Source organism: Olea europaea, unplaced genomic scaffold (assembly GCF_002742605.1).
Source record: "Olea europaea var. sylvestris unplaced genomic scaffold, O_europaea_v1 scaffold439, whole genome shotgun sequence".
NCBI lineage: Eukaryota > Viridiplantae > Streptophyta > Magnoliopsida > Lamiales > Oleaceae > Olea > Olea europaea.
The window spans coordinates 118,523-143,471 of record NW_019262696.1 but is presented as its reverse complement, the minus strand read 5'-3'; the positions used below and the strand labels follow the sequence as shown (position 1 = coordinate 143,471).

At 32.4% G+C, this 24,949-nt stretch overlaps 1 protein-coding gene across 1 annotated transcript in view; it reads left to right on the top strand.

Moving 5' to 3' along the window:
* Window positions 1-14,158: 14,158 nt before the first annotated feature.
* The window catches only part of LOC111387937, a 15,153-nt gene continuing 4,362 nt past the window's right edge, over window positions 14,159-24,949 (top strand). Inside the window, exons 1-8 of the mRNA XM_023012571.1 lie at window positions 14,159-14,174; window positions 15,372-15,542; window positions 15,663-15,737; window positions 15,860-15,997; window positions 16,043-16,411; window positions 16,772-17,065; window positions 17,180-17,437; window positions 17,512-17,618. Coding sequence (XP_022868339.1) covers window positions 14,159-14,174; window positions 15,372-15,542; window positions 15,663-15,737; window positions 15,860-15,997; window positions 16,043-16,411; window positions 16,772-17,065; window positions 17,180-17,437; window positions 17,512-17,618 — 1,428 coding nt within the window. The remainder of the gene's footprint in view (window positions 14,175-15,371; window positions 15,543-15,662; window positions 15,738-15,859; window positions 15,998-16,042; window positions 16,412-16,771; window positions 17,066-17,179; window positions 17,438-17,511; window positions 17,619-24,949) is intronic.

Genomic DNA, 24,949 nt, shown 5'->3' with positions numbered 1-24,949 from the left:
CCATTTTCAGCAATTTTTCTCCCGTTACACAATTGAACATGGGCACATAACAATAGCAATTTTTGACTATCTCAAAATTAAATATCGAAAAAATCATTCTCTCAATGAGAATGAATTAAATATTAAGAGGCAAAAAGGTCATTCTATCTTAAAATAGTCCATAATTACGACTGGCCTTGTTTGGCATATAATTTGCATAACGGTCACATTTTGATTAGAATTGGATGCAAAAGCTCTTCTAGACAAGGACTTAGTAAATCAATGTCTCGTCTCAAGTTGGTCTCTAATAAGTCTCCAACATGTTGTTCTAATAGAAAGTTAATCCTTAAAAACTTGCAATTTGATTATACATCAAATTATTGTGTCTTTCATGTGATTTTATAAAGACACAAGTTCAAATCTTAACGTCCAAGTGATAAACAACACTTTTCATATAATTCAATGCATGTTCGACAAGCTTAATTATATATGTATAAATGTGTGGATAGGAGATATTTTATTGACTTTATCATTTAATGATGTTCTGGTTTGACTTCATTTTTCCTCAAACTCATTTTCTTCTAACTCATTTTCAATCACATATTCTTCTAAATAAATAATTTTGTACGGAAACATAAAACTTTTACCTATTTTTTAACCACGTATCTTCAAATAATTGCTATTACAAAACACTTTTTTATTAAAGAAATGGGGCTCAAACACACTAATACATCAATGGGGATCATTTCAAGTTTGTACGTATAGCATTATTCGTCATCTATATATTTTGGTTGGCCCATATTTACTATTTATTTTTTATCCATATATTTCTATGATCCCCATTTATAATCACTTATAAAGCACTCATAAACATGCATTAGAAATAGTGAGGAATTAATATAGATTTGGACACTTTTACTCCCTAATTGTACAATAATATTTAAAAGTCGAGGATTAATTTGCTTTCTTTTGAACATTGGCGATCACCTTTCTACTATTACAATAAATTGAGGACCAGTAATGAAATGTTACCATACTTCTTTGGGTTAAAATGGTTGATTCACTCGAGGTGCCACGTTTGAGTACTGAATATACTTTCTGAAAAAAGTAGCATGGTAAAAGCCTAAGAAAAGGCAGATCTACTATTATAAATAAAAAAAAAAAAAAAAAAAAAAAAAAAAATCATTTATTGTTTCGTTTAACTAATCATTTACTTTTAAAAATAATTTAAATAAAAAATATAACAAAACAAATAGATTCGAGGCGAATTCGAAAAATTTGGAGTAAGGACCATGTACCCTATTCCAAACCAAGTTTGAGGACGGTACAATGCTATATGTGTCAATGGCGAAGAACAACATACTCGTCTATTCAGAAACAATAAAATTTACACTATTTACTCTTATTTGATAGGGATTAAAATTCTTATTTAATTTAAGTCAAAGCGAATAATTAATTTTAATTACATATTTTATGGAATTCATAACTTTTTAACCATATATTTCATCAATTTTTATCAAAAAATATGCTAAAAATTTAATTTTGATCTCTACCAAATATGAGCTTAATTAGGCCTTATTTCGTATTGATTTAAATCATATTTTAATCTAAATCAAAGTCAAACAATCAATTTTAACTGTATATTTCATGAGTTTTACAACTTTTCAACTACAAATTTCAAAAATATTAATCATAATATATTAAAAATCTAATTTTAATCCTTACTCAATAGGGGGTTAGTTTATTCGAGGACTCATGAATATATTTTCACCCGTGGTGTAATTAATGTTATTTTCTTAACTCACGTGTGAGTTTGAATTTAAAAATTTAAAATCCTCCAATCATTTATGGTCAAGAAAATCCAATGAAAGGGGCTGCTACAGTGCTACTATCATGTGCAGGAACAGAATGCAAGTTCCCTCAATTGACGACATGTGCGATTCCATTGGAAAAGCGGAATTAAGACAAAAATAATAATTTTAAACGTTATGTAACATGTTTCTTCAGCAATAATCCCGTTTTAATTTTTCTTGCTGAAAAACGGTCTAATTATACATACTCGTTTTTTGTTACAATGAAATAGAGTAAATATTGACAATCTATCAACAACCTAACATATTTGTTTTAAATCAAAATGTTTCTATCATTTGTTGAGTCTTTATTTATTTACTTTAACTCTTAAATGATAAAAAAGGAAAATTGGTAACACGTACTCGAATGGTTTGACATGATTGTCGTGAGCTTTGTATATTGATAATGTTTTATGTATTTATTTTTATTAAAGTTTTATATTTTTGCTAATAATTAACTTGTAATATATATGGATACATGGCTGGCTTGATCGAGGACCGTTAACGTTATTCATTTAGATTGCTTATCGTAAGTTTAATTAGATATCGATTAAATGGTATTAATATATGAATATGATAAAAGTTGTGGGCCCCATTAAATGTTATTGAAAATAAATTTTGAAAAATGAGTGCTAAGCAAGAGCCATATGTACAAATCGATGACCATTCCCATGTGATGTGAAGAAAAAATAATGTAGGTGAAATGATAATATTAATTAAATGTGAAAGAAATTCACTTTATTGGTCTTATAATTTAATGTTACATCAAATGTGTAAGATTCAAGGTTTGCACATATAACATTATTCTTGCTCTAATTAAAATTCGAACAAAATTGAGTGTTAAGGCCATCTTCAATCACAGCGCCAAAATACCATTTTCCCCCCCATTTTCACCAAATATTTGGTACAATTTTACTCTATCCAACACCAAATTTCGCACTATTTTGATTAGCACTATTTTGCACCAAATTTGATCAAAGTCTTTTTTTGTCATTTTTTCCCTTAATAAGTTTCTTTACTTTTTAACTACACATATTTAAAAAAAAAAATGTTATTTAAAACTCTATAAATTTCGACAAATGAAGGCTAATCTTATTAAGGAGTTGTTTCATAAAACTTTTAATGAAGCTGCCACATACAAACAATTTAATTTGAACTACCAGTCTTGGGTCTTGTCACTTTTTCTTTCCCTGAAAACGGAAGAATTATTGCATCAAAAGTTAGTGAGTCACTTCGAGGCAATAGGGTAATTTCAGCAAATTTTGATTTAAATTAATATAAAAGTGTGAGTTTCAGCATAGTCCCTGTTTGTCTTTATTTTTTTTTTTTAAATAAGAGATATAATCGTTATTCATCACATCAAACTACCAAATTCGAATTTTTATTTCTCGTATAAGACTCATAACGATTATATTTTTCATTCATATTTTTACAAAAATAAAAATCAAACACCCCATATATAAATCTAAATTTGATATATCATCAAACGCTTTTACCGCACACCCGAGTCTAAGGGGACACGTAACTTGGGGTGGGGCAGCTGAATTAAATTGTAGTAGAATAAAACGGCTCAACAGGACAGAATTGCCATCCTGATTCCTATGCTATGATTGGTAGATATAACTATCCTTTTTCATTTCGAATGAGATGTCTGTACATGATTGGTCAAATGGACTGTACAGGTTCCAGTATACAATTTTGCACTATACAAATGACTATTTTTTGTTCCATTTTGAATCTTTAAAAAAAGGTTGAACTCCAACTTTGAAAACACTCACCGTCTCATTCTTAGAGTTTTGTGAGGGAGGTAAATCGCGGGATGTGTCCCAATAGGTCAGGGAACATGAGCTGTATGTACATTGTGCTTAAAAGGAGTCCAATTACATGTCTCAAAAATCGAACCATCACACTACGGCTGCCAGCAAGGCGTGAGATAACATTACTCTTGTCCTTTGCATCATTGGGCTATGACTCGAGGGACTGTTCCATTTTGAATCTAGCAATTATATTAGAATCGAGCTATAGTGCTTGGGTTTTTTAACATAAATTTTGATATAATATTACGTGACATTCTATCATTAAATTATTTTAAATACAGTCAATTTTTCTTCAAATCATATTTTACCACCTTAACTTATGTCAAAGCATTTGTTAAAATGTTCCATCAAATTGGCAAAACCCATTAAATTAGGAGGTTGATAAGCCATGTTATATGTTCCATACATGCCATCGATAGAGCTTATGTGATCCTTGAAGATCGGCCTCGAGATTTTAGAAGTCTTGGACCAATTTTAAATATTTGACCCTTATATATGTGAAAGTACATAAAATAACAGAAAAAAATAATTTTTATTAAATAAATATATTTAAAATTACAATAATAATGTTAACTTTCAAATGTCTAGATTAAATTTATTTTTCTTGAACTTTTTGTAGAAGATCAATGATTATACTGTTACAATTAATCTAATTTTGAACTTCTTTTTCGATAAATACTATGATCAATTCATTCAACATTTTTTGTGACATTGTTGATTAAAAGTAGGATTTTATAATCATCTTTGAGAATGTTCTCTCAATAGATGTAACTATAATTGATATATCGGTAATATTCTATAAGCAATCCGTACATTTGGAAAATAACCATCAATTTTGTATAGTCTAAAGCTACATCACCCTTTCGGTGTCTTCTGACCAACAATTTTTAATATTTTACAGCTCAAAAAATAAAATTATGTTTATCAATATCATAATCCTTGTTATGTTTAATTTTTTTCGAGCTTATGACATCAACACTTCAAACAAATATATATGCAGTGGACGATTTTTTTTTTAATCAAACACTAGTCGATGCCACATGCGTTACACGATTATTGTATTTAATGTGTCTTTATTAGCGTGATGTAGAGATTTTAGTTTTCCTGGTATAATCCTAACATGCTTTTGAAGTTTGAATTAAATTTTTTGGCATGAATCTTCTCTAGCAGTTAGTAAAAATTAAATTTAAAATTGTGGGAATATAAGTAAAAGATAATTCCTAATTTTGACTCCACACAGACTGTGCGGGGACTTCGCACCTGCACAATTTGTGCGAAGTCCCCGCACAGTTTGTGCGAGGACTCCGCACCAATTCCGTGTGGGGACTCCGCACCAAGACCCTGCGGAGTCCCTGCACAGTGCTACAAGAAGCCATATTTCACAATTTCTAACAAGATTGCTGATGCATGAGATAAACAAGAGACATAAATGAATTAACAAGCTAATAAACATTTTAATTTACATTAAACCAGAAATATACCTCTCTATTCACACAAAAATCCAAAATTGTGAATCAAATGAACAAAATTATAATTATCAGATAAAACCGAGGATATAACTCTCTATTCACTCGAAATCAAAAAATTTGTACGTAGAATTTTGAATAAATAAAATCATAATCTAAGAAAAACGATATGCCATGTGAGGACTCCACACGAATTGGTGCGGAGTCCTCGCACAATTCGTGCGGAGTCCCCGCACAGACGCCGTACTTCACAATTTCTGTCAAGATTGCTGATGCATGAGATAGACAAGAGACATAAATAAATTAACACGCTAATAAGCATTTTAATTTACATTAAACCAGGAATATACATCTCTATTCACACAAAAATCTAAAATTGTGAATCGAATAAACAAAATTATAATTATCAGATAAAATCGAGGATATAACTCTCTATTCACTCAAAATAAAAAAATTTGCATGTAGAATCTTGAATAAACAAAATCATAATCTGAAAAAAATGGCATGCAAGGATTTAACCCTCTATTCAAGAGAATTTTGCATGAAGAGATTAATCACAGAAAAAACGAAAGAATAATTGAATAAGCAAGAGAAGAAAACGATGATAATGAAGAAGAAGAAAGCTTCTGCCTGTAGAAAGTGGGTTTGCGTGGGGAAATGACTTCACCATCCTTTTGAGTAAGAAAAAATGGGTATGATTGATATCTACAATGAAATCACTATCTAGCTACAGTAGAAGTCCCGAACACTATTGTAACTACAGTAAATTTTATTCATTTTTCTATAAGTATTTAGAAAAAGTCAAAATAATTTTATATTTTAAAATTGTTTAAACTTTATCCTAGGTGGAGAAAAAAGTTTAATCAACCATAAATAATAAATTTTAAAAGACTTTTCAGCATAATGTTTTATCTCTTCAACATTTTGATCAAAGTACTTTCTATGGATAATACACGAAATGTAGGTTCAACTTCCACTCAAACAGCAATTTCTTTAGGAGTAATTTGTTATATTCAACTTCAATTTCTTTCTATTTTTCAAAAAATGAAATACATTATTTCAAGTTCATGATAGTAGGCATCAATAGGCATATCCTCATTTTGTAATTTTTTTTTCATACTCTATTATCAGTAGACTATATATTATACCAAATAATCTGTAGGGAAAAATTGGAGAATCAGAATAAATCAACCAAAACCAAAGGCCCGTGTTTACACGGTTTCCTTAAATCGAATTCGCCGCCTCACCGGGGTGCAAGAGGTGTTAATCGGTGTTCGATTCTCAGGATACAATCGGTTGACGGTTCATGCTGCACAACGTTACCGACCTATAAATTAGCTGTGTCTATCTCTCAAACAACTTTAGCAAAGAAAAGAAAAAAAAAATCGGGGCTGCTGGAAATGAAGGAGGGAAGTGAACTTTTTTTCTTTGTTGTGTTTTCTTTTTGTTGTCTTTCTAGTCGAGAGTGATCCTCTATTTATACCAATATAGGAGGAGCTTGCTCATAAATACATTGAATAGGGAGTTACAATATGGATGAATGAACAGGGTGAAACCGACATATTTCAAATGGGAAGAAACTGATGTTTTCATACGCATTCAACATGTATTCAAAATGATGAAACTGACAGCATTCAACATGCATTCAAATTGATGAAACTAATGTAGTAAACATTCAAAACGTAACTAACTTTTCATTCATCATTCAAAATATTCCAACAGTCTCCCACATGAATGAAAAATTTTGAAAATAGAGACTCAAGAGAGAAAGAGAGAGTAAAACGAATTAATCCTGCATAGGATAGGTAGCATTTAGCTTTGAACCTTCCCTCGTGAAAATCTATCGAGTATTACCAGCAAACCAGTGGATCTGATACCTTGAACTGTTTCGCCATTTGTGTAAATCAAGACAATAGACCTCACAGAAGACCATTCTAGACACAGCATAGTTCTCAATGTTGTGTTCGTTTTGGCCATGAACACGTCACCTGGTTCTGCAAGTGTTTGTTCAAGGATGTAGCCTTCCCAACCCTTATAGAAGCGGCCCCACTTCACGCTCACATAGGTGACCTCTTAACTCAGTCTTTCACAACAACGGTTAATGGTCATTAAAAGCATAACTTAACCTGCATCTTTCAATCACTGTGAGCACCATAGGAATGAGCAGAAGGAGAACCTTCTCAGTGATTCACACAGATATACATGATTTAATTGTCCCTTTAAACCTAGATCCTGGGATCTCCATTCAGCTAGGTTGGGTTTCCACCATGATATCTTTCAACATCATAGGCTGCAAGCCCATTCCCCTTGATGCTTTTTCAACTAACTCTCGAGTTATCCCTTTTGTTAGTAGATCCGCAATATTATCCTTTGACTTCACGTAGTCCAGAGTGATAATACGTTGTGAGAGTAGTTGTCGAATGGTATTATGTCGTCTTCGAATATGTCGAGACTTACCATTATACATATTGCTCTGTGCCCTACCAATTGCTGATTGATTATCGCAATAAACACAAATTGCAAGCACAGGCTTTGACCATCTTGGAATATCCTCAACAAACTGGCGAAGCCACTCTGCTTCTTCAGTTGCTTTGTCCAAAGCGATGAACTCTGATTCCATTGTGGATCTTGCGATGCAAGTTTGTTTGGACGATTTCCAAGAGACAGCTGCACTACCAAGAGTGAAGACATATCCACTAGTAGACTTGGAATCTGACATATTTGATATCTAATTTGCATCAGCATACCCTTCAATTACTGCAGGGTATCTAGAATAGTGCAGTCCAAAATCACAAGTGTACCTTAAATAATGTAACACCCTGAAAATGGCTTTCCAGTGGATAGCACCTGGGTTACTCGTGTAGCGACTCAATCTGCTAACTGAGTATGCTATATTCGGTCTCGTACAAGTCATTAAATACATTAAACTCCCAATTATCCGAGAATATTCTAACTGTGACACACCATTACCAGTGTTCTTGGATAAGTGGAGACTCAAATCCACTGGGGTCCTGGCCACAGTAGCATCTGACTTGTTGAACTTGTCTAGTATCTTATCAATGTAATGAGATTGAGATAACACAAGTCCATTTGGTGTTCGAGTAATTTTTACTCCCAAAATGACATCCGCGAGACCCATATCTTTCATGTCAAACTTTGAGTTTAACATATTCTTAGTGGCTTTGATAATCTTGTCAGAGCTACCGACAATGAGCATGTCGTCGACGTATAGACATAATATGACATATCCATCATTAGTGTCCTTGACATATGCACATTTGTCGCACTCGTTGATTCTAAAACCACTAGAAAGCATAGCATTATCAAACTTCTCATGCCATTGCTTCGGTACTTGCTTTAAACCATACAGCGATTTAACCAGTCTACAAACTTTCCTTTCTTGACCTGGAGCTAAAAATCCCTCTGGTTGCTCCATGTAGATTTCTTCATTCAAATCTCCATTTAGGAAAGCTGTTTTTACATCTATCTGATGTATTTCAAGATTTCGCAAGGCCACAATAGCAATTATCATCCGGATAGAAGTTATTCTCGACACAGGAGAATAAGTATCAAAGTAATCTAAGCCTTCCTTTTGCTTATAACCTTTGATTACTAGCCGAGCTTTATATTTATCAACGGCTCCATCCGCTTTCATCTTCTTCTTGAAGATCCACTTGTAGCCCAAAGGCTTACAGTCCGGTGGAAGATCTACTAATTCCCAGGTATGATTCTGTAGGATAGAATCGATTTCACTCTTGATGGCTTCTTTCCACAGATGACCATCCGGAGAAGATATAGCTTCCTTATAGCTTTGAGGATCATTCTCCATCAAATATGTGAGAAAATCAGGGCCAAACGTCGTAGAAGTTTTGGTCCTTTTGCTCCGTCTAGGCTCATCCTCACCTTCTTCAACTGGATCTTTACTGCTGCCAGAAGTAGACGGTTCCATAGTCCGTTTAATAGGAGTTAACTCTTTACAAGGAAATATATTTTCAAAGAATTGTGCATTCCTAGACTCCATAATCGTGTTTGGATGAATATCAGGTACATTTGAATAATGTACAAGAAATCTATATGTACTACTATTTTGTGCATAACCAATGAACACACAATCAATTGTCTTAGGTCCAATCTTGACCTTCTTAGGAGGAGGCACCACAACTTTAGCAAGACACCCCCACATTCATAAGTATTTATATGAAGGTGTCCGACTTGTCCAAAGTTCATACGGAGTCTTATCCATATTCTTTTTTAACACTTTATTCAAAATGTAATTCGCAGAAAGAATAGCTTCTCCCCACATGTTCTGTGGTAATCCAGAACTAATCAACATAGCATTCATCATTTCTTTTAACGTTCGATTCTTACGCTCAGCAATTCCATTCTGCTGAGGTGAATAAGGTGCAGTAGTTTGGTGAATTATTCCATGTTTAGCACAAAATTCACCAAATGGTGATTCATATTCACCACCACGATCACTTCGTAGCACCTTTATTTTCTTGCTAAGTTGATTTTCAATTTCATTCTTATAAAGAATGAATTTATCGATAGCTTCGTCTTTACTTTTAAGCAAGTACACATAACAATATCTCGTGTTATCGTCGACGAAAGTAATAAAGTACTTATTGCCGCTTCTTGTTTGGACAAATTTCAAGTCACACACATCACTGTGGACTAGTCCCTATGGCTCGGTGCTTCTTTCAATACTATGAAACGAAGACCTAGTAAGCTTAGCCTCAACGCAGGTTTCACATTTATGATTTGAATCAATTTGAAACCTAGGCAAGTAGTTTAGTTTGCTTAGTCTACGTAATCCATTGTAATTTACGTGACCTAATCTACCATGCCACAGATTAGGAGACTCAAGCAAGTAAACAGAAGGAGTTTTCTCATTATTCATAACAGTTGGGGTTACAGCAATTACATTCAATTTAAACAGGCCATCAGTCACTCCTATTTTGGTAATCACCAGCTTATCCGCTTCAATGACCATGCGAAAACCATTCTTGCTCAGAAGAGACCCAGAGATCAGATTCTTGCGAATCTCTGGCACATACAACACATTAGTCAGAGTAAGCTCTCTGCCAAAGGTCATCTTCAGGATTACCTTGCCTTTGCCAAGCACTTCAGAAGTTGCAGAATTTCCCATGAACAACTTTTCACCATTTGTAATTGGTGTAAAAGTAGTGAACATGCTCTTGTTGGAGCAGACATGGCAAGTGGCCCCAGTGTCTAGCCACCACTCCTTAGGGGTAGACCCCACCAGATTAACCTCACTAATCACCGCCGTGAGGTTTAGGTCAGACATGTCATCTGAGAGATGATCTCTCTCATTTCCAACCATATTAGCCTGAGGACGCTGCTTGTTATCCCTCCGAGGCTGACGACAGTCTGCCGATCGATGCCCAATTTTATCACAATTGAAGCATTTTCCGTTGAACTGGAACTTGGGTTTCTTTCTTACTCCACCGGTAGGCTTCATCTGAGACCCTTTCTTGGTCTGCTTTTTATCTTTCCAATTTTCGTTTCCCTGTTTGGCTTTAAACGAATGACCTTTCTTGGTACCAGAACTCTAGCCGTGCTCTAGGACATTGCCCTTCTCAGAGTAAGAATTCCTTGACTTACGTTCAGCCCGTTTGTTATCCTCCTCAATGCGCAGCTTGATAATTAAATCCTCGAAAGATATCTCTTTCCTCTTATGCTACAAATAGCTTTTGAAAGTCTTCCACTGAGGAGGTATCTTGTGAATAGTAGTAGCCACCTGTAGAGATTCTGACATGATCAGACCCTCAGCATGCATTTCTTGCAAGAGCACTTGGAACTCTTGCACTTTGCTCACCACTGAACGTGAATCAACCATTTCGAAGTCCATGCACCGATTGGCTAAGAATTTCTTAGACCCAGCATCCTCGGTCTTGTACTTCTTTTCTAAGGACTCCCGAAGCTCCTTAGCAGATTTCTTTACCACATACACGTGATACAGAGAATTCTGTAGGCCATCCAAGACATAGTTGCGACACAAAAAATCAGCACTTTTTCATGCATCCCAAGCTGCACGCCTATGCATATCAGTGTCATTTTCAGCCACGACAAGGGCATCCTCGGTGAGGAAACGTGCAAGGCCCAAAGTGGTAAGATAAAAAATCATCTTATTCTGCCATGTCTTAAAATCAATACCAGCAAACTTATCCGGTCGAATTGCACGATTCACCGGAAATGGAGCCGAAAACGATGGCAAAGGTACCGAGGCCGCAACCCTAGGTACTGGCAAAGGTATTGTGCCAAACTGGATTGCCGAGGCCGCAGCCGTAGGCAAAGTGGGGTTCATTCCACAGAGGAATCCCGCCACCAATTGTCTCATCAACAGGAGGAATGCCAGTCGAGGTCTCCACAGGGTTCACAGCGATCCCAATAGTGTTGCTTCCATTGTTCACATTGTCATTTCCATGTGATGCCATTTAACCTTAGAACACGCAACAAACAATTTAGAATAACTATAGATTTGAGATCAAGTTATCTGTTTGAGAAAAATAAACTGCAGAACAGATTATTTTTGTCCAAATATCAACAACTTAACAATCATTTAAAATTGAATTAAAAATCATTACCTAATGACTGAAATTTAAATATTAAAGGAAAAATCAAGCAATAATGGGCAATTATTACCGATAATTAGAAAATAGTTACCAAATGATTTTAAAATTATGCAAACAAGTAATCATTACATTAATGAGGCAATCATTGACTATCATTATTAAATGATTTTAATATCATGCAAAACACCATATCTGAAAACCATGCAGAGGGAAGAGATAAAATCATGCAAATTATATACCAGACAATTATACATAATCCATGCAGAGACAAAAAAAAAAAATTGTATAAACCATGCAAAACCACTTAATTGTAGAACCAAAACCACGCAGGCATGAACTAAGAAACTTCCTGTAAACCAATTTTTTTTCCTTCTTTCGACCTTACTGATTTAAACCTAATAAATTTACTGCACATAATTAAATAGATAGATTGTCAGCCTTTTTTCCTAAAGGACAAATTAAGTAAACAGCAAACAACTGGAGGTGAAAAAAAAAAGACGACAGTAATCAACTGGAAAAAAAAAACCGATTCTCAAAATTTCCCGAAATGAGAATTCGATTTAAGCTTGTAGGAAAAAATTGGAGAATCAGAATAAATCAACCAAAATCGAAGGCCCGTGTTTACACGGTTTCCTTAAATCGAATTCGCCACCTCACCGGGGCGCAAGAGGTGTTAATCGGTGTTCGATTCCCAGGATACAATCGGTTGACGGTTCACGATGCACAACGTTACCGACCTATGAACTAGCTGTGTCTATCTCTCAAAGAATTTTAGCAAAGAAAAGAAAAAAACAAAAAAAAACCGGGGCTGCTGAAAATGGAGGAGGGAACTGAACTTTTTTTCTTTGTTGTGTTTTCTTTTTGTTGTCTTTCTAGCCGAGAGTGATCCTCTATTTATACCAATATAGGAGGAGTTTGCTCATAAATACATTGAATAGGGAGTTACAACATGGATGAATGAACAGGGTGAAACCGATATATTTCAAATGGGAAGAAACTGATGTTTTCATACGCATTCAACATGTATTCAAAATGATGAAACTGACAGCATTCAACATGCATTCAAATTGATGAAGCTGGTGTAGTGAACATTCAAAACGTAACTAACTTTTCATTCATCATTCAAAATATTCCAACATAATCATGCAAATAAGAACTCAAAATTCATAATGTCATAAGATAAATTTTTAGCATCTCTAAATACCTTAGCATCTACGTGTTAATGTGTTTGTGACGTTCACTAAAGATAAATTTTTCACATTATCATGAAAAAAATTTCCATTGCTATGTAGAAGATGAAAACAATAAATATGAACTGTACAATTCATTAAAACATTTAGCATTTATACAAAAATCTACCATATCAAACGAAGTGTTAAAATATAAAAACTTTTTTTAGAAAATTTCTTTATTATTTATAAATATAATATAAAATAAGATTTTTTTGGGACCCTCACCAAAGTAGAGCATTAGACGAACGCCCACCTGAGCCACCCCGACTTTCTTAAGGACCGACATTGAATATTTGTGTGTTGTTTATCAACTAAGATTTTTATTTGATCTTCGAATTTAGACCACCTTATCGAGATCCATAAAATATATAATTAGAAAATAATTCTTAAGAATAATATTATAAAAAATTCTGTGCCAAGGAAGCCTTCATATAATTTTCATATACAGATATACGTAAATAAAAATCGACTCTTATCCTTCTATATTCCACCAACTTCCCATTTTACTACCTATAATCATATCAAACCTCTTTATTGTACTCAATGAGGAAAACTCAATATTTCAAGCTACACATAATGTAAGCTATTTTATACTTAAATTGAACCCAGATAAAAAAAAAATAAAAAATTTGAAGTGAGCGCATTTAATATTTCTGATCTGGAAGAAAATCCGGGAGGTAGAGCTAAATACAAGGCATGTGAGGGAGATATGGGCGGCATGTTTCTTGTTTCATTCAGCACGTGACATTGCAATTGGACATTCATTGAACTGAAAATTCGAGATTCCATTTATGTATCGATTATGGGCCCGTTTGGTAGGGATTTTGAGAATTGATTTTTTGACCGTTAGAAGAAAAGTGGGATCCACATGTGAGAGAAAAAGTCAAAAATTACGGCTTGAATAGTAAAATAACGGTCAAAAAATCAATTTTTTGGGGCAAAAAATCCCTACCAAACAGGGCCAATAAATGAATATATATATATACACCCACACATTGGATAACGAGATTTTTCCCTTTTGCCTTATCTTTTAAATTATTTTTTTTTACTGTATGTGTACTTGGTATTTCTAAGGGAGAATTAATACGAAAATGACATGAATGCTTTTCTCAAGCGGAGAATTAGCTTTTCATTTAAAAAAAGAAAAAGAAAAATAGACTTATTGGGTTATGATGGTCCATATGTATACCATGTTCTCATTGAGTTTTGATTACGAAAATGAGTAATGTTCCATGTGAATTGATGTGTCCACCCCTTTATATGGCAGGAGACCTACTTCGAATAAAATATAATTTATTTGAAATGAATCATCCTCCATGTAAGGGGAGAGGACACCCGAACGAACATCATTTGATGTACAAGTAGCACTATACATACAAGGGTGGAGCCCCATTAGGTCCAGTGCGGGTTGAACTTTTGGGTTCCAGGAGGTCCAAATTTTTTTTTTTTTAAATTTTATTTAGCCTAGTTCAAGTCTCCAACCCAGATGAAAGCCCAATTGCCCACAGCTCCTAACTCCTTTACTGACCCAGACCCGGAATCATAATTCAATTAACCCGTTTTCATTTAATCAAGCTCTTCATTTCAACTGAAATCAAAACCAAACCCTTGCTCCCTCACGTGAATCGCATCTCTCTCGACTCTTGCTTCCCTTCTTGCGACTCCTAGTTGCCGACTTCCAATTCCAATCCACTGTCCGCCGGCATCTCCTAGATTAGGGGCTCTAATCTCTGGCCCCTGACTCTAGTATCCCCAATCCCCCACTGCAACTTTAACCTCCAACCGTCGCCACCTGAACTGCAGAACCGTTCAACCGGCTATTGTTTCTTCCAGTTCCAGCCAACCCAACGAAAGAAGAAGAAGCCAGAGCCCAGAAAAATTGAAGAAGGTGATTTTGATTTCAATTTCAATTTCAGCCACTCCAATTTCAATTTTTTCAGCAGTAGAATAACGATTTTGATTTTTTCCCTTATTTGTTGTTATTTTGATTTGTTATTTGTTGTTATTTTGATTTGTGTGTGTGTGTGTATTTATTTATTTATCTTTAATATCTAAAATAAATTTAGCACTTTGAACTTCGATTGCTCAAAAAGGGACGGACAGTCACAAGGACAACAGACTTCCCGGCTTCCATCCAGTGGACTATGTGAAATTGTAAGTTCAAGTTGCTTAAGATTTGGAAATAGTATAAATTGTGAATTGATAATGTAAAATTGGATTGATAATGTGAAATTGTGAATTGCATTGTGAAATGTGAATTGCAGTGGATTGATAGTATATATTATATTGCACTATGAATTACTAAATTGATCATTGCGAATTGAAATTGTGAAAGTGTGAATTTATGGTCCTTTTGTCATTGTGAATTATTCTCACTCACTCCAGTAATAATTTGATATCAAATATTTAAATCTAGATATTAAATGAATAGATACTTTCAACAAAAAAAGGAATGTAGATAATGTTGATGAGGGAGTATCGAATATTGTGGAATTTGATATCACAAAACTTCCAGCTGATCCTGGTCTAAGGATACCCATTTTAGATTACAATGCTAACATCCGAGATGAAGTTCGAAGAGCATATATGTTAAAGGGTTCTTGTCAGCCCCAAGATCATGACTTTCCAAAACAACAATTTGGAGTAATAATTAGACGATTCAATCCTTCGTAGTTTAAAGAGTTCAGTAGTTGGTTGGAGTATAGTATAGAAAATGATGCAGGTTATAGTTTGTATTGTTATCTTTTCAGAACAAGTTCTCGAGAGCAGGTTGGAGGTGAGTCTTTTGTTGGTGAAGGTTTTACATATTGAAAAGATAAAAAATGTTTCATACTCATGTTGGACTTCTTGATAGTGCACATAATCAAGCTCGTATTAAGTATGAAGTGTTGATGAATTAAGAGCAACACATTTAATCAGTTTTCTACAAACAGTCAGAACAAGCAAGAAGTGCATATGTTACACGTCTTAATGCATCCGTTGATTGTGTTCGAGTTCTTTTGAGACAAGAGCACTCATTTCGAGGTCATGATGAATCTGAGGATTCTCTCAATCTAGGTAACTTCTTAGTGCAATTGTAATTTTTGGCTACTCATAATGAAGTTATTAATGCCGTCACATTGGGAAATGCTCCTCACAATTGCAAATTGACATCACTTGATGTTCAAAAGAATATAGTAAATGCTCGTGCTATTAAAACGATCAATGTTATTATAAAAAATGTCGGCGACTCACTATTTTCTATTCTAGTTGATGAATCTCGTGATGTGTCAATGAAAGAGCAAATGTCTATTGTTTTACATTATGTAGAAAATAGTGGGCATGTCAATAAACGCTTCTTAGGGATTGGACATGTTACAAGCACCACGACTCTATCACTTAAGGCTGCAATTGATAAAGTATTTTCTAGATATAACTTGAGCACGTCTAGATTGAGAAGACAAGGTTATGATGGAGCAAGTAATATGCAAGGTAAGTTTAATGGTCCGAAACACTAATTTTGAATGAGAGTCCATATGCCTTTTACATTAACTATTTTACTCATCAACTCCAACTAGCGCTTGTGGCTGTGGCAAAGAAGAACATCCCTATTACTAACTTCTTTCGTGTGGTTGGTGACATAATAAATATTGTTGGAGTATCTTCCAAATGTTGTGATCTTTTTCAAAAAAAAATAATTAGACTTTATTGTTGAGCATTGAAAATAGGTGAGATTTTAAGTGAACGAGGACTTAATTAAGAAACGACCATTCAGCACTCTGGTGATACATGATGGAGTTTCACATTATAATTCTTTGGTCAGCTTGCTTGCTATGTTCTTTTCTATTTTAGATGTATTTACAATGATTGCTGAAGATGAATCTTATTCTTGTGATAAAAAATCTTATGCAAGAAATTTATTGGAATCGATACAAAAATTTGATTTTCCATTTAATCTACAGTTGATGAGAAGTGTCTTGGGGATGTCAAATGAACTGTCGAAGGCATTGCAAAGGAAGATCAAGATATTTGAATGCAATGCAATTGGTGAGATTGTGCAAACGATGACTCCAAATAATGAGAGACGAAGGGTGGGACTTCTTTTTGGAAGAAATATGTTCTTTTTGTCAACAACATTACATTCATGTACCCAACATGGATGATATGTTTGTACGCCTTGCACTTCGTGGTCGTCCTCAGCGTAATTCGCCAGAAATTACAAATTTACATCGTTACCATAAAAAATTTACATCGTTACAGATTTACAACTTCAAGAATTGAATGATCGTTTCTCGGAGGTAAATAAAGAGTTACTCCTTTGTGTAGCTTGTTTATGTCCACAAGATTCATTTTCTTCTTTTAACAAGAAAAACTTGATTCGACTTGCTGAACTTTATCCATTAGTTTTCTCTACAGTAGATGTCATTGTACTTAACGATCAATTTGAAACTTATATTTTTGACATGAGCTCTGACAAAGAGTTTGAAGTGTTAATGACCTCGGTGATCTTGCGGAGAAGTTAGTTGTGACAAAGAAAGATAAGGTATATCCATTGGTTTACAAACTTTTGACTTTAGCATTAATTTTACCAGTTGCTACTACTACTGTGGAAATAGTATTTTCTGCAATGAGCATCGAAAAAGATAAATTGCGCAATCGGATGGGTGATCAATGGATGAATGATAGCACAATTCTTTATGTAGAGAAAAATATATTTTTGAAACTCAATAAATGAAGTTATTGTATGACGATATCAAAATATAAAAACTCGCAAGGAACAATTTTAATGTATAAATTATGTCATTTTTAGTATTTTTTTGAATTATTTTTTTATTTTTTTTATCATCGTTAAATCCATAACCAAAACCTCGAAGTTCAGCATCGAAAAATGTTGCCCGCACTGAAACAAATCCTGGTCCGCCCCTGTATATATAATATAATGGCGTGTTTTGAAAAATGATTCTCATACATTAACATGCTTTGCATACTTTATAATTCAGTCAAATTTACTTATATAATTTATAAATACTTTTATCATGTTCATTTGATTCATAAAATATGATTTTACCTTATTAGAAAAACAATAAATTATTTCTTTTGACATGTTCAATTGATTCATAAAATATGGTTTTACCTTATTAGAAATACAATAAATTATTTTTTTTGAGCCCTACTATTACAAGTTCTTGATCATGTTTGGCTAAGCTTAAAAAGTTGATTTGCAAGTAAATTTACTTAAAAGTAAAAATAGAATTTTTTTATTAGTGAAAGTTCAAAATGATTTACTTATTTCAAGATTATGGGAAGAATTGGTTTGAGAAAATATTACATTATTACCCAAAAATATGAAGGAAAACTAAGCCCTCGTTTGATGCCATTTACTTGACAAAAGCAAAGTTTAGAAGTTCTTGATCATGTTTGGCTAAGCTTAACAAGTTGATTTGCAAGTAAATTTACTTAAAAGTAAAAATAGAATTTTTTTATCTAGTGAAAGTTCAAAATGATTTACCTATTTCAAGATTATGGGAAGAATTGGTTTGAGAAAATATTACATTATTACCCAAAAATATGAAGGAAAACTAAGCCCTCGTTTGATGCCATTTACTTGACAAAAGCAAAGTTTAGAAGTTCTTGATCATGTTTGGCTAAGCTTAAAAAGTTGATTTGCAAGTAAATTTACTTAAAAGTAAAAATAGAATTTTTTTATTAGTGAAAGTTCAAAATGATTTACTTATTTCAAGATTATGGGAAGAATTGGTTTGAGAAAATATTACATTATTACCCAAAAATTTGAAGGAAAACTAAGCCTTCGTTTGATGCCATTTACTTGACAAAAGTAAAGTTTAGAATAGTGAAATTTTTGTGGATGTGTGATTAAAAAGTAGAAAAAAAATTGATCATACACATAAAGTATTTATTGTGTGAATGTATGGTTGAATATGAGTAGAATAAAAAATTTTGAAATGATGATTGTCAAATAAGAGCTAAATTAGACAAGCATATTTAAAGGATAAAAGTTAAAACTTTCCCTATTATTTTATAATTGCACCACATTTTAATTAAAAGAAATGTTTCTAACATTTGCAATCTTTTGTTTTTATGTCCTCAACTTTTTTTCACTGGATAATCTTCACTTACATAACAAATTTTGTGTCTAATCATGATTTTCATACAAATATTTTGCTAACATGCATTAAAAAGATGGGCAAATATTTTGTTTTAACTTTTGCATTAGTTATTTATTTCGATTATTTAAAAATATGAGAGAACATGATCTTTTCCCCTCATAACAAACATTTTGAGACGATTTTTGGTCTTTATAAACAAGATGTGAAAAAATAATCGAGGGTTAATGATAAATCTTTTTAAAAAAGAAAATGAGAATAATAAGTGTAAAAATAAAAAAAATTAAGAATATTTATTGTAATTAAAAAATTGTGTATATATTTACCTTTCTAATTATCTCTAATATTTAAAATAGAGCCTCGAAATTTAAGGAAATTATTGTCATCATAGAACAAAATGTGATGCATGTGATGATGATAAGGATAGATGTTGACTGTGGTCAACGATTGCGGCTGACAATTTTGGCACTCCCACATGAATATTCCATCTATATGTCTCTACTTTTGAAGAGAAAGGAAGACCAAATTGGTGCAAAGGAGAATGGATAGCCCATGCCTTTATAAGTAAAGATTAGATAAAATCCTATTAGGGGCCTGTTTGGGCCTGATTTTTTCATCTAAAAAATTGATTTTTTGACCGTTATTTTACTATTTCAATCATCATATTTGACTTTTTTTCTCATAGATGGATCCCACTTTTTTTCTAACAGTTAAAAAATCAATTCTCAAAATCACTCCCAAATAGGCTGTAGATTTAGAACGGTGTAGGATATTTGAGTGACAATTGCAACTGTATTATCATATGATTTTAGAAAGAAGAAAGTGACAGTTGACTAGGCAATCCATGTGACTTGTTTGGAGAGAGAAAACAAGCTTTTTTTGTCGGATTGCTTTGTACAGTGCTGTCGTATTGTCTCTTTCCTTCTCATTCTGTCAACAAACTCTTGGGTTATATTATCTATTATATTTATTTTTATTTATGTTATAGATATATTAATTTTGATATTCAAAATTACATAAATATTCACTAATTGAAACATAAGCAGTGATAGCAAACTGTCATGTCCAGTCCGGTCCAATCAGTCTTGCTTCATTTCGCCTTGCTTGAGAATTGGAGTGCTTTGCATTAGAGAAGAAGTAAATATGACAGAAAATTAAGCAAGCATTTGGGTTGCCATTTTCTGTTTTTAGTTTTCGAAAATACCCAAAATGTGTTTGATTTTGTCGTTTTCGAAAATGTATTTCCAAAAATAAGAAAAAATTTATAACTGAAAACTCAAAATGAGTTTTTGCCGTTTTAAGTGTTTTCAGTTAAAAAACTCAAAATGCATAAAATGCTCAAAACAGGCCTTTTTTTTTTTTTTTCCAAGGGATGCTCAACGGTACTTTTAAAATAAAAATATTGTAATCTGATACAATTTAATGAAACATAATAATTTTAAAATCCACAACATTTTTTAATTTCCATTATTTTTTTTTCGTTGATCAAAATTTGGAAGAACTATTATTTCCTTTTTTATTGTCAAGTGACAACAAAATATATCCAGAAGGATGAAGTACAGACTAGCTATTTTCTTTACAACTATTCCTATTTTTGGTCCATAAATTTATTATTTATTATTTTATTTTTGTAGTAAGAAAAAATAGTAAATTCACCAAGTTTAAAAAAAAATATTCTTTAATAATAACATAATTCAAAACTTTGAAAATGTAAAAAATATAAAAAATTAAACGAGACAAAAAGTTGCCTCGCATTCCGAACTCGTCCCGTTGCCATCACTAACATTACAGCATTCAAAACTTGAACTTAACACTCTGATTATAAAGGAAAAAAGAAAATTGACATTTTCTTAGATATGTTTAGTTGCCAACAATTATTATTTTATCAACCAAAACCATTACAAGTGCCTAATTATGAGAGTTTGGTTGCCAGCTACTTTTATTTTATTTTATCCAACCAGAACCATTACAGCTTATTTCTTTATACGAAACCCATTATTTTTATTATTAGCACAGATTTGTTTGTGCTGGCTTTGTACTTGCTTAATCCAATAATTCAAACCTTGAAATTATTGGTAATCATTTACTTATTGTCTGAAAAATATTGAAATAAAGGATTCAATTCAATAATTGAAAGCTTGAAATTATTAGATATTTATTTGTTTATTTATTATTTTTTAAATCTGCACGATAAATATTTAAATAAGTTAAAGCTTTAGGACAAGGAATAAGTGTACCCAAACACAGGCCACAGAATCATACCTTGTGGGCACAGGAGAAAGTGGAGAGACCAATTTTCAAATTTGTAATTTTGTGGCCTGCTGACAATAACAGAACAATTTACCTTCACATGAAGCAATTTTATTTTAAGGAAAATTGGTCTGAAGATTATAGGGTATTTTATTTCCAGATCAGAAATATGATTTGATGAAAATAAATATTATGAAAAATCTTAATTCTAAATCGATTATGTTTTTTTTTTTTTGAAGGTGAACATTAGTCCATTAATAAAATATTTCACTTAAAAGATCACAACTCAAACTCAATTGTATAATTTACCCTTATCAAGGGGAAAAGGAGAGGAGGATGCAAAAGGATTGTTATAAATCTTTGAAGTCATCCATGAGAAAATATTATATTAAAAGTACTTGTTGTAAATCCACCAAATAAGAGCACTCAAATCAATATAAATAGTTTAGGTTGCTCCATGTTTGGTTGATAATAAAGGTTTCTTTTACAAAAAGAAAGTTAATATTTACTTTCTAAAAAAAATAATTTTATATTAACACAAAAAGAACGTTAACAATTATAAACGAAATGAGTTACTTAAAATTTAAATATAAATTAATTTACTTTTAAACACAATCAGACATAATCGCGAGGCAACAATAACACTTTATGAATTAAATATAATTATTGAAAGTGGAATAATGGAAAGTGCTGCAAATTGGTTTTAGGAATGACAAAATTTCTCGTTCCACATCAGTAGCGTCAAACGAGCCTGTCAATTTGAGCGACTCGCAACTCAAATCACAAAAAGCTTGGATTGGCTCGGCTCGAAGCTCGATTGTATGAGTCAAGGCTCGATCGAAGCCTCAAAAATGAGATATGGCCGAAGTCAGCCCACGAGCCGCAAGAGGTCAAATATGGGCCGATATGTATGTGGGCCCGTATGGTCCGCTTTTTAAATTAATTTTGTAGTTAGTAAATTGATGATTTATTTGTATTTTCGATTAAAATAATCTAAAAGCCCATGAGTCGGCTCGAGCCAAAGCAAGGGCCAAGGCCTGTCTTTTGGGGATGAGTCAAGCCTGAGCTTGGCTAGAGCTCAAAAAGCTCAAACATTTTTTTGACGAGCTAATACTGAGTCTCGAGCTTGGATTCACGAGCTGGCTCGGCTCGACTTAATTTGTCTGATCCGAATGAGATGGGGAGATCCTCGCCTTGAATGGTAAACGGGATAAGGACGACGATCATGGTCTTCATCTCGAATTTTTCAAACCCATCCCAAATTGTTTAATTTGTTCAATTTTTATATATTTTCTAAATTTAGATCATATTTTAAAAATAAAACATTAATTAATAAATTAAACAGAGTGGTAAATACATATTTTTTTAATCCTTGCCCTACTATAGCTTGCGCCCACCCTACTTTTTTAAAATCCATGGGATTGCAACGGGATGGTAATTGCCTTCACGTCCCATTGCCATGCCTAATTGGTTTAAACCCATTAATTGGAAGTTGAAAATGACTTATAATTTGTAAATATTTCAAGAGCACTATATTTTGTAAAAATAGATTATAATCACTATATTTGGCTAATAAATTCGAAAAAGTGATAATTATATGATTATTCAATCCATACTAACTACTGACTAGTCCTATAACGACGACGCATATGTGACATGTTCGATGTTCCTTCATTAAGATTCATGAGTAATCAATTTAAGTGTTATTCTTTGAAAGGTCCCTATAGTCATGGAGACAACAGAAATGATACTGAAATAAATAAAATAAAAAATAATCTATTATATTTATTTTTATTTATGTTATAGATATATTAATTTTGATATTCAAAATTACATAAATATTCACTAATTGAAACATAAGCAGTGATAGCAAACTGTCGTGTCCAGTCCGGTCCAATCAGTCTTGCTTCATTTCGCCTTGCTTGAGAATAGGAGTGCTTTGCATTAGAGAAGTAAATATGACGGAAAATTAAGCGAGCGTTTGGGTTGGCATTTTCTGTTTTTAGTTTTCGAAAATATTCAAAACGTGTTTGATTTTGTCGTTTTTGAAAATGTATTTCCGAAAATAAGAAAAAAATTTATAACTGAAAACTCAAAATGAGTTTTTGCCGTTTTAAGTGTTTTCAGTTAAAAAACTCAAAATGCATAAAATGCTCAAAACAGGCCTTTTTTTTTTTTTTTTCAAGGGATGCTCAACGGTACTTTTAAAATAAAAATATTGTAATCTGATACAATTTAATGAAACATAATAATTTTAAAATCCACAACATTTTTTAATTTCCATTATTTTTTTTTCGTTGATCAAAATTTGGAAGAACTATTATTTCCTTTTTTATTGTCAAGTGACAACAAAATATATCCAGAAGGATGAAGTACAGACTAGCTATTTTCTTTACAACTATTCCTATTTTTGGTCTATAAATTTATTATTTATTATTTATTATTTTATTTTTGTAGTAAGAAAAAATAGTAAATTCACCAAATTTAAAAAAAAATATTCTTTAATAATAACATAATTCAAAACTTTGAAAATGTAAAAAATATAAAAAATTAAACGAGACAAAAAGTTGCCTCGCATTCCGAACTCGTCCCGTTGCCATCACTAACATTACAGCATTCAAAACTTGAACTTAACACTCTGATTATAAAGGAAAAAAGAAAATTGACATTTTCTTAGATATGTTTAGTTGCCAACAATTATTATTTTATCAACCAAAACCATTACAAGTGCCTAATTATGAGAGTTTGGTTGCCAGCTACTTTTATTTTATTTTATCCAACCAGAACCATTACAGCTTATTTCTTTATACGAAACCCATTATTTTTATTATTAAAAATAATATAAGTCACCAGCTGCTTTTAGCACAGATTTGTTTGTGCTGGCTTTGTACTTGCTTAATCCAATAATTCAAACCTTGAAATTATTGGTAATCATTTACTTATTGTCTGAAAAATATTGAAATAAAGGATTCAATTCAATAATTGAAAGCTTGAAATTATTAGATATTTATTTGTTTATTTATTATTTTTTAAATCTGCACGATAAATATTTAAATAAGTTAAAGCTTTAGGACAAGGAATAAGTGTACCCAAACACAGGCCACAGAATCATACCTTGTGGGCACAGGAGAAAGTGGAGAGACCAATTTTCAAATTTGTAATTTTGTGGCCTGCTGACAATAACAGAACAATTTACCTTCACATGAAGCAATTTTATTTTAAGGAAAATTGGTCTGAAGATTATAGGGTATTTTATTTCCAGATCAGAAATATGATTTGATGAAAATAAATATTATGAAAAATCTTAATTCTAAATCGATTATGTTTTTTTTTTTTTGAAGGTGAACATTAGTCCATTAATAAAATATTTCACTTAAAAGATCACAACTCAAACTCAATTGTATAATTTACCCTTATCAAGGGGAAAAGGAGAGGAGGATGCAAAAGGATTGTTATAAATCTTTGAAGTCATCCATGAGAAAATATTATATTAAAAGTACTTGTTGTAAATCCACCAAATAAGAGCACTCAAATCAATATAAATAGTTTAGGTTGCTCCATGTTTGGTTGATAATAAAGGTTTCTTTTACAAAAAGAAAGTTAATATTTACTTTCTAAAAAAAGTAATTTTATATTAACACAAAAAGAACGTTAA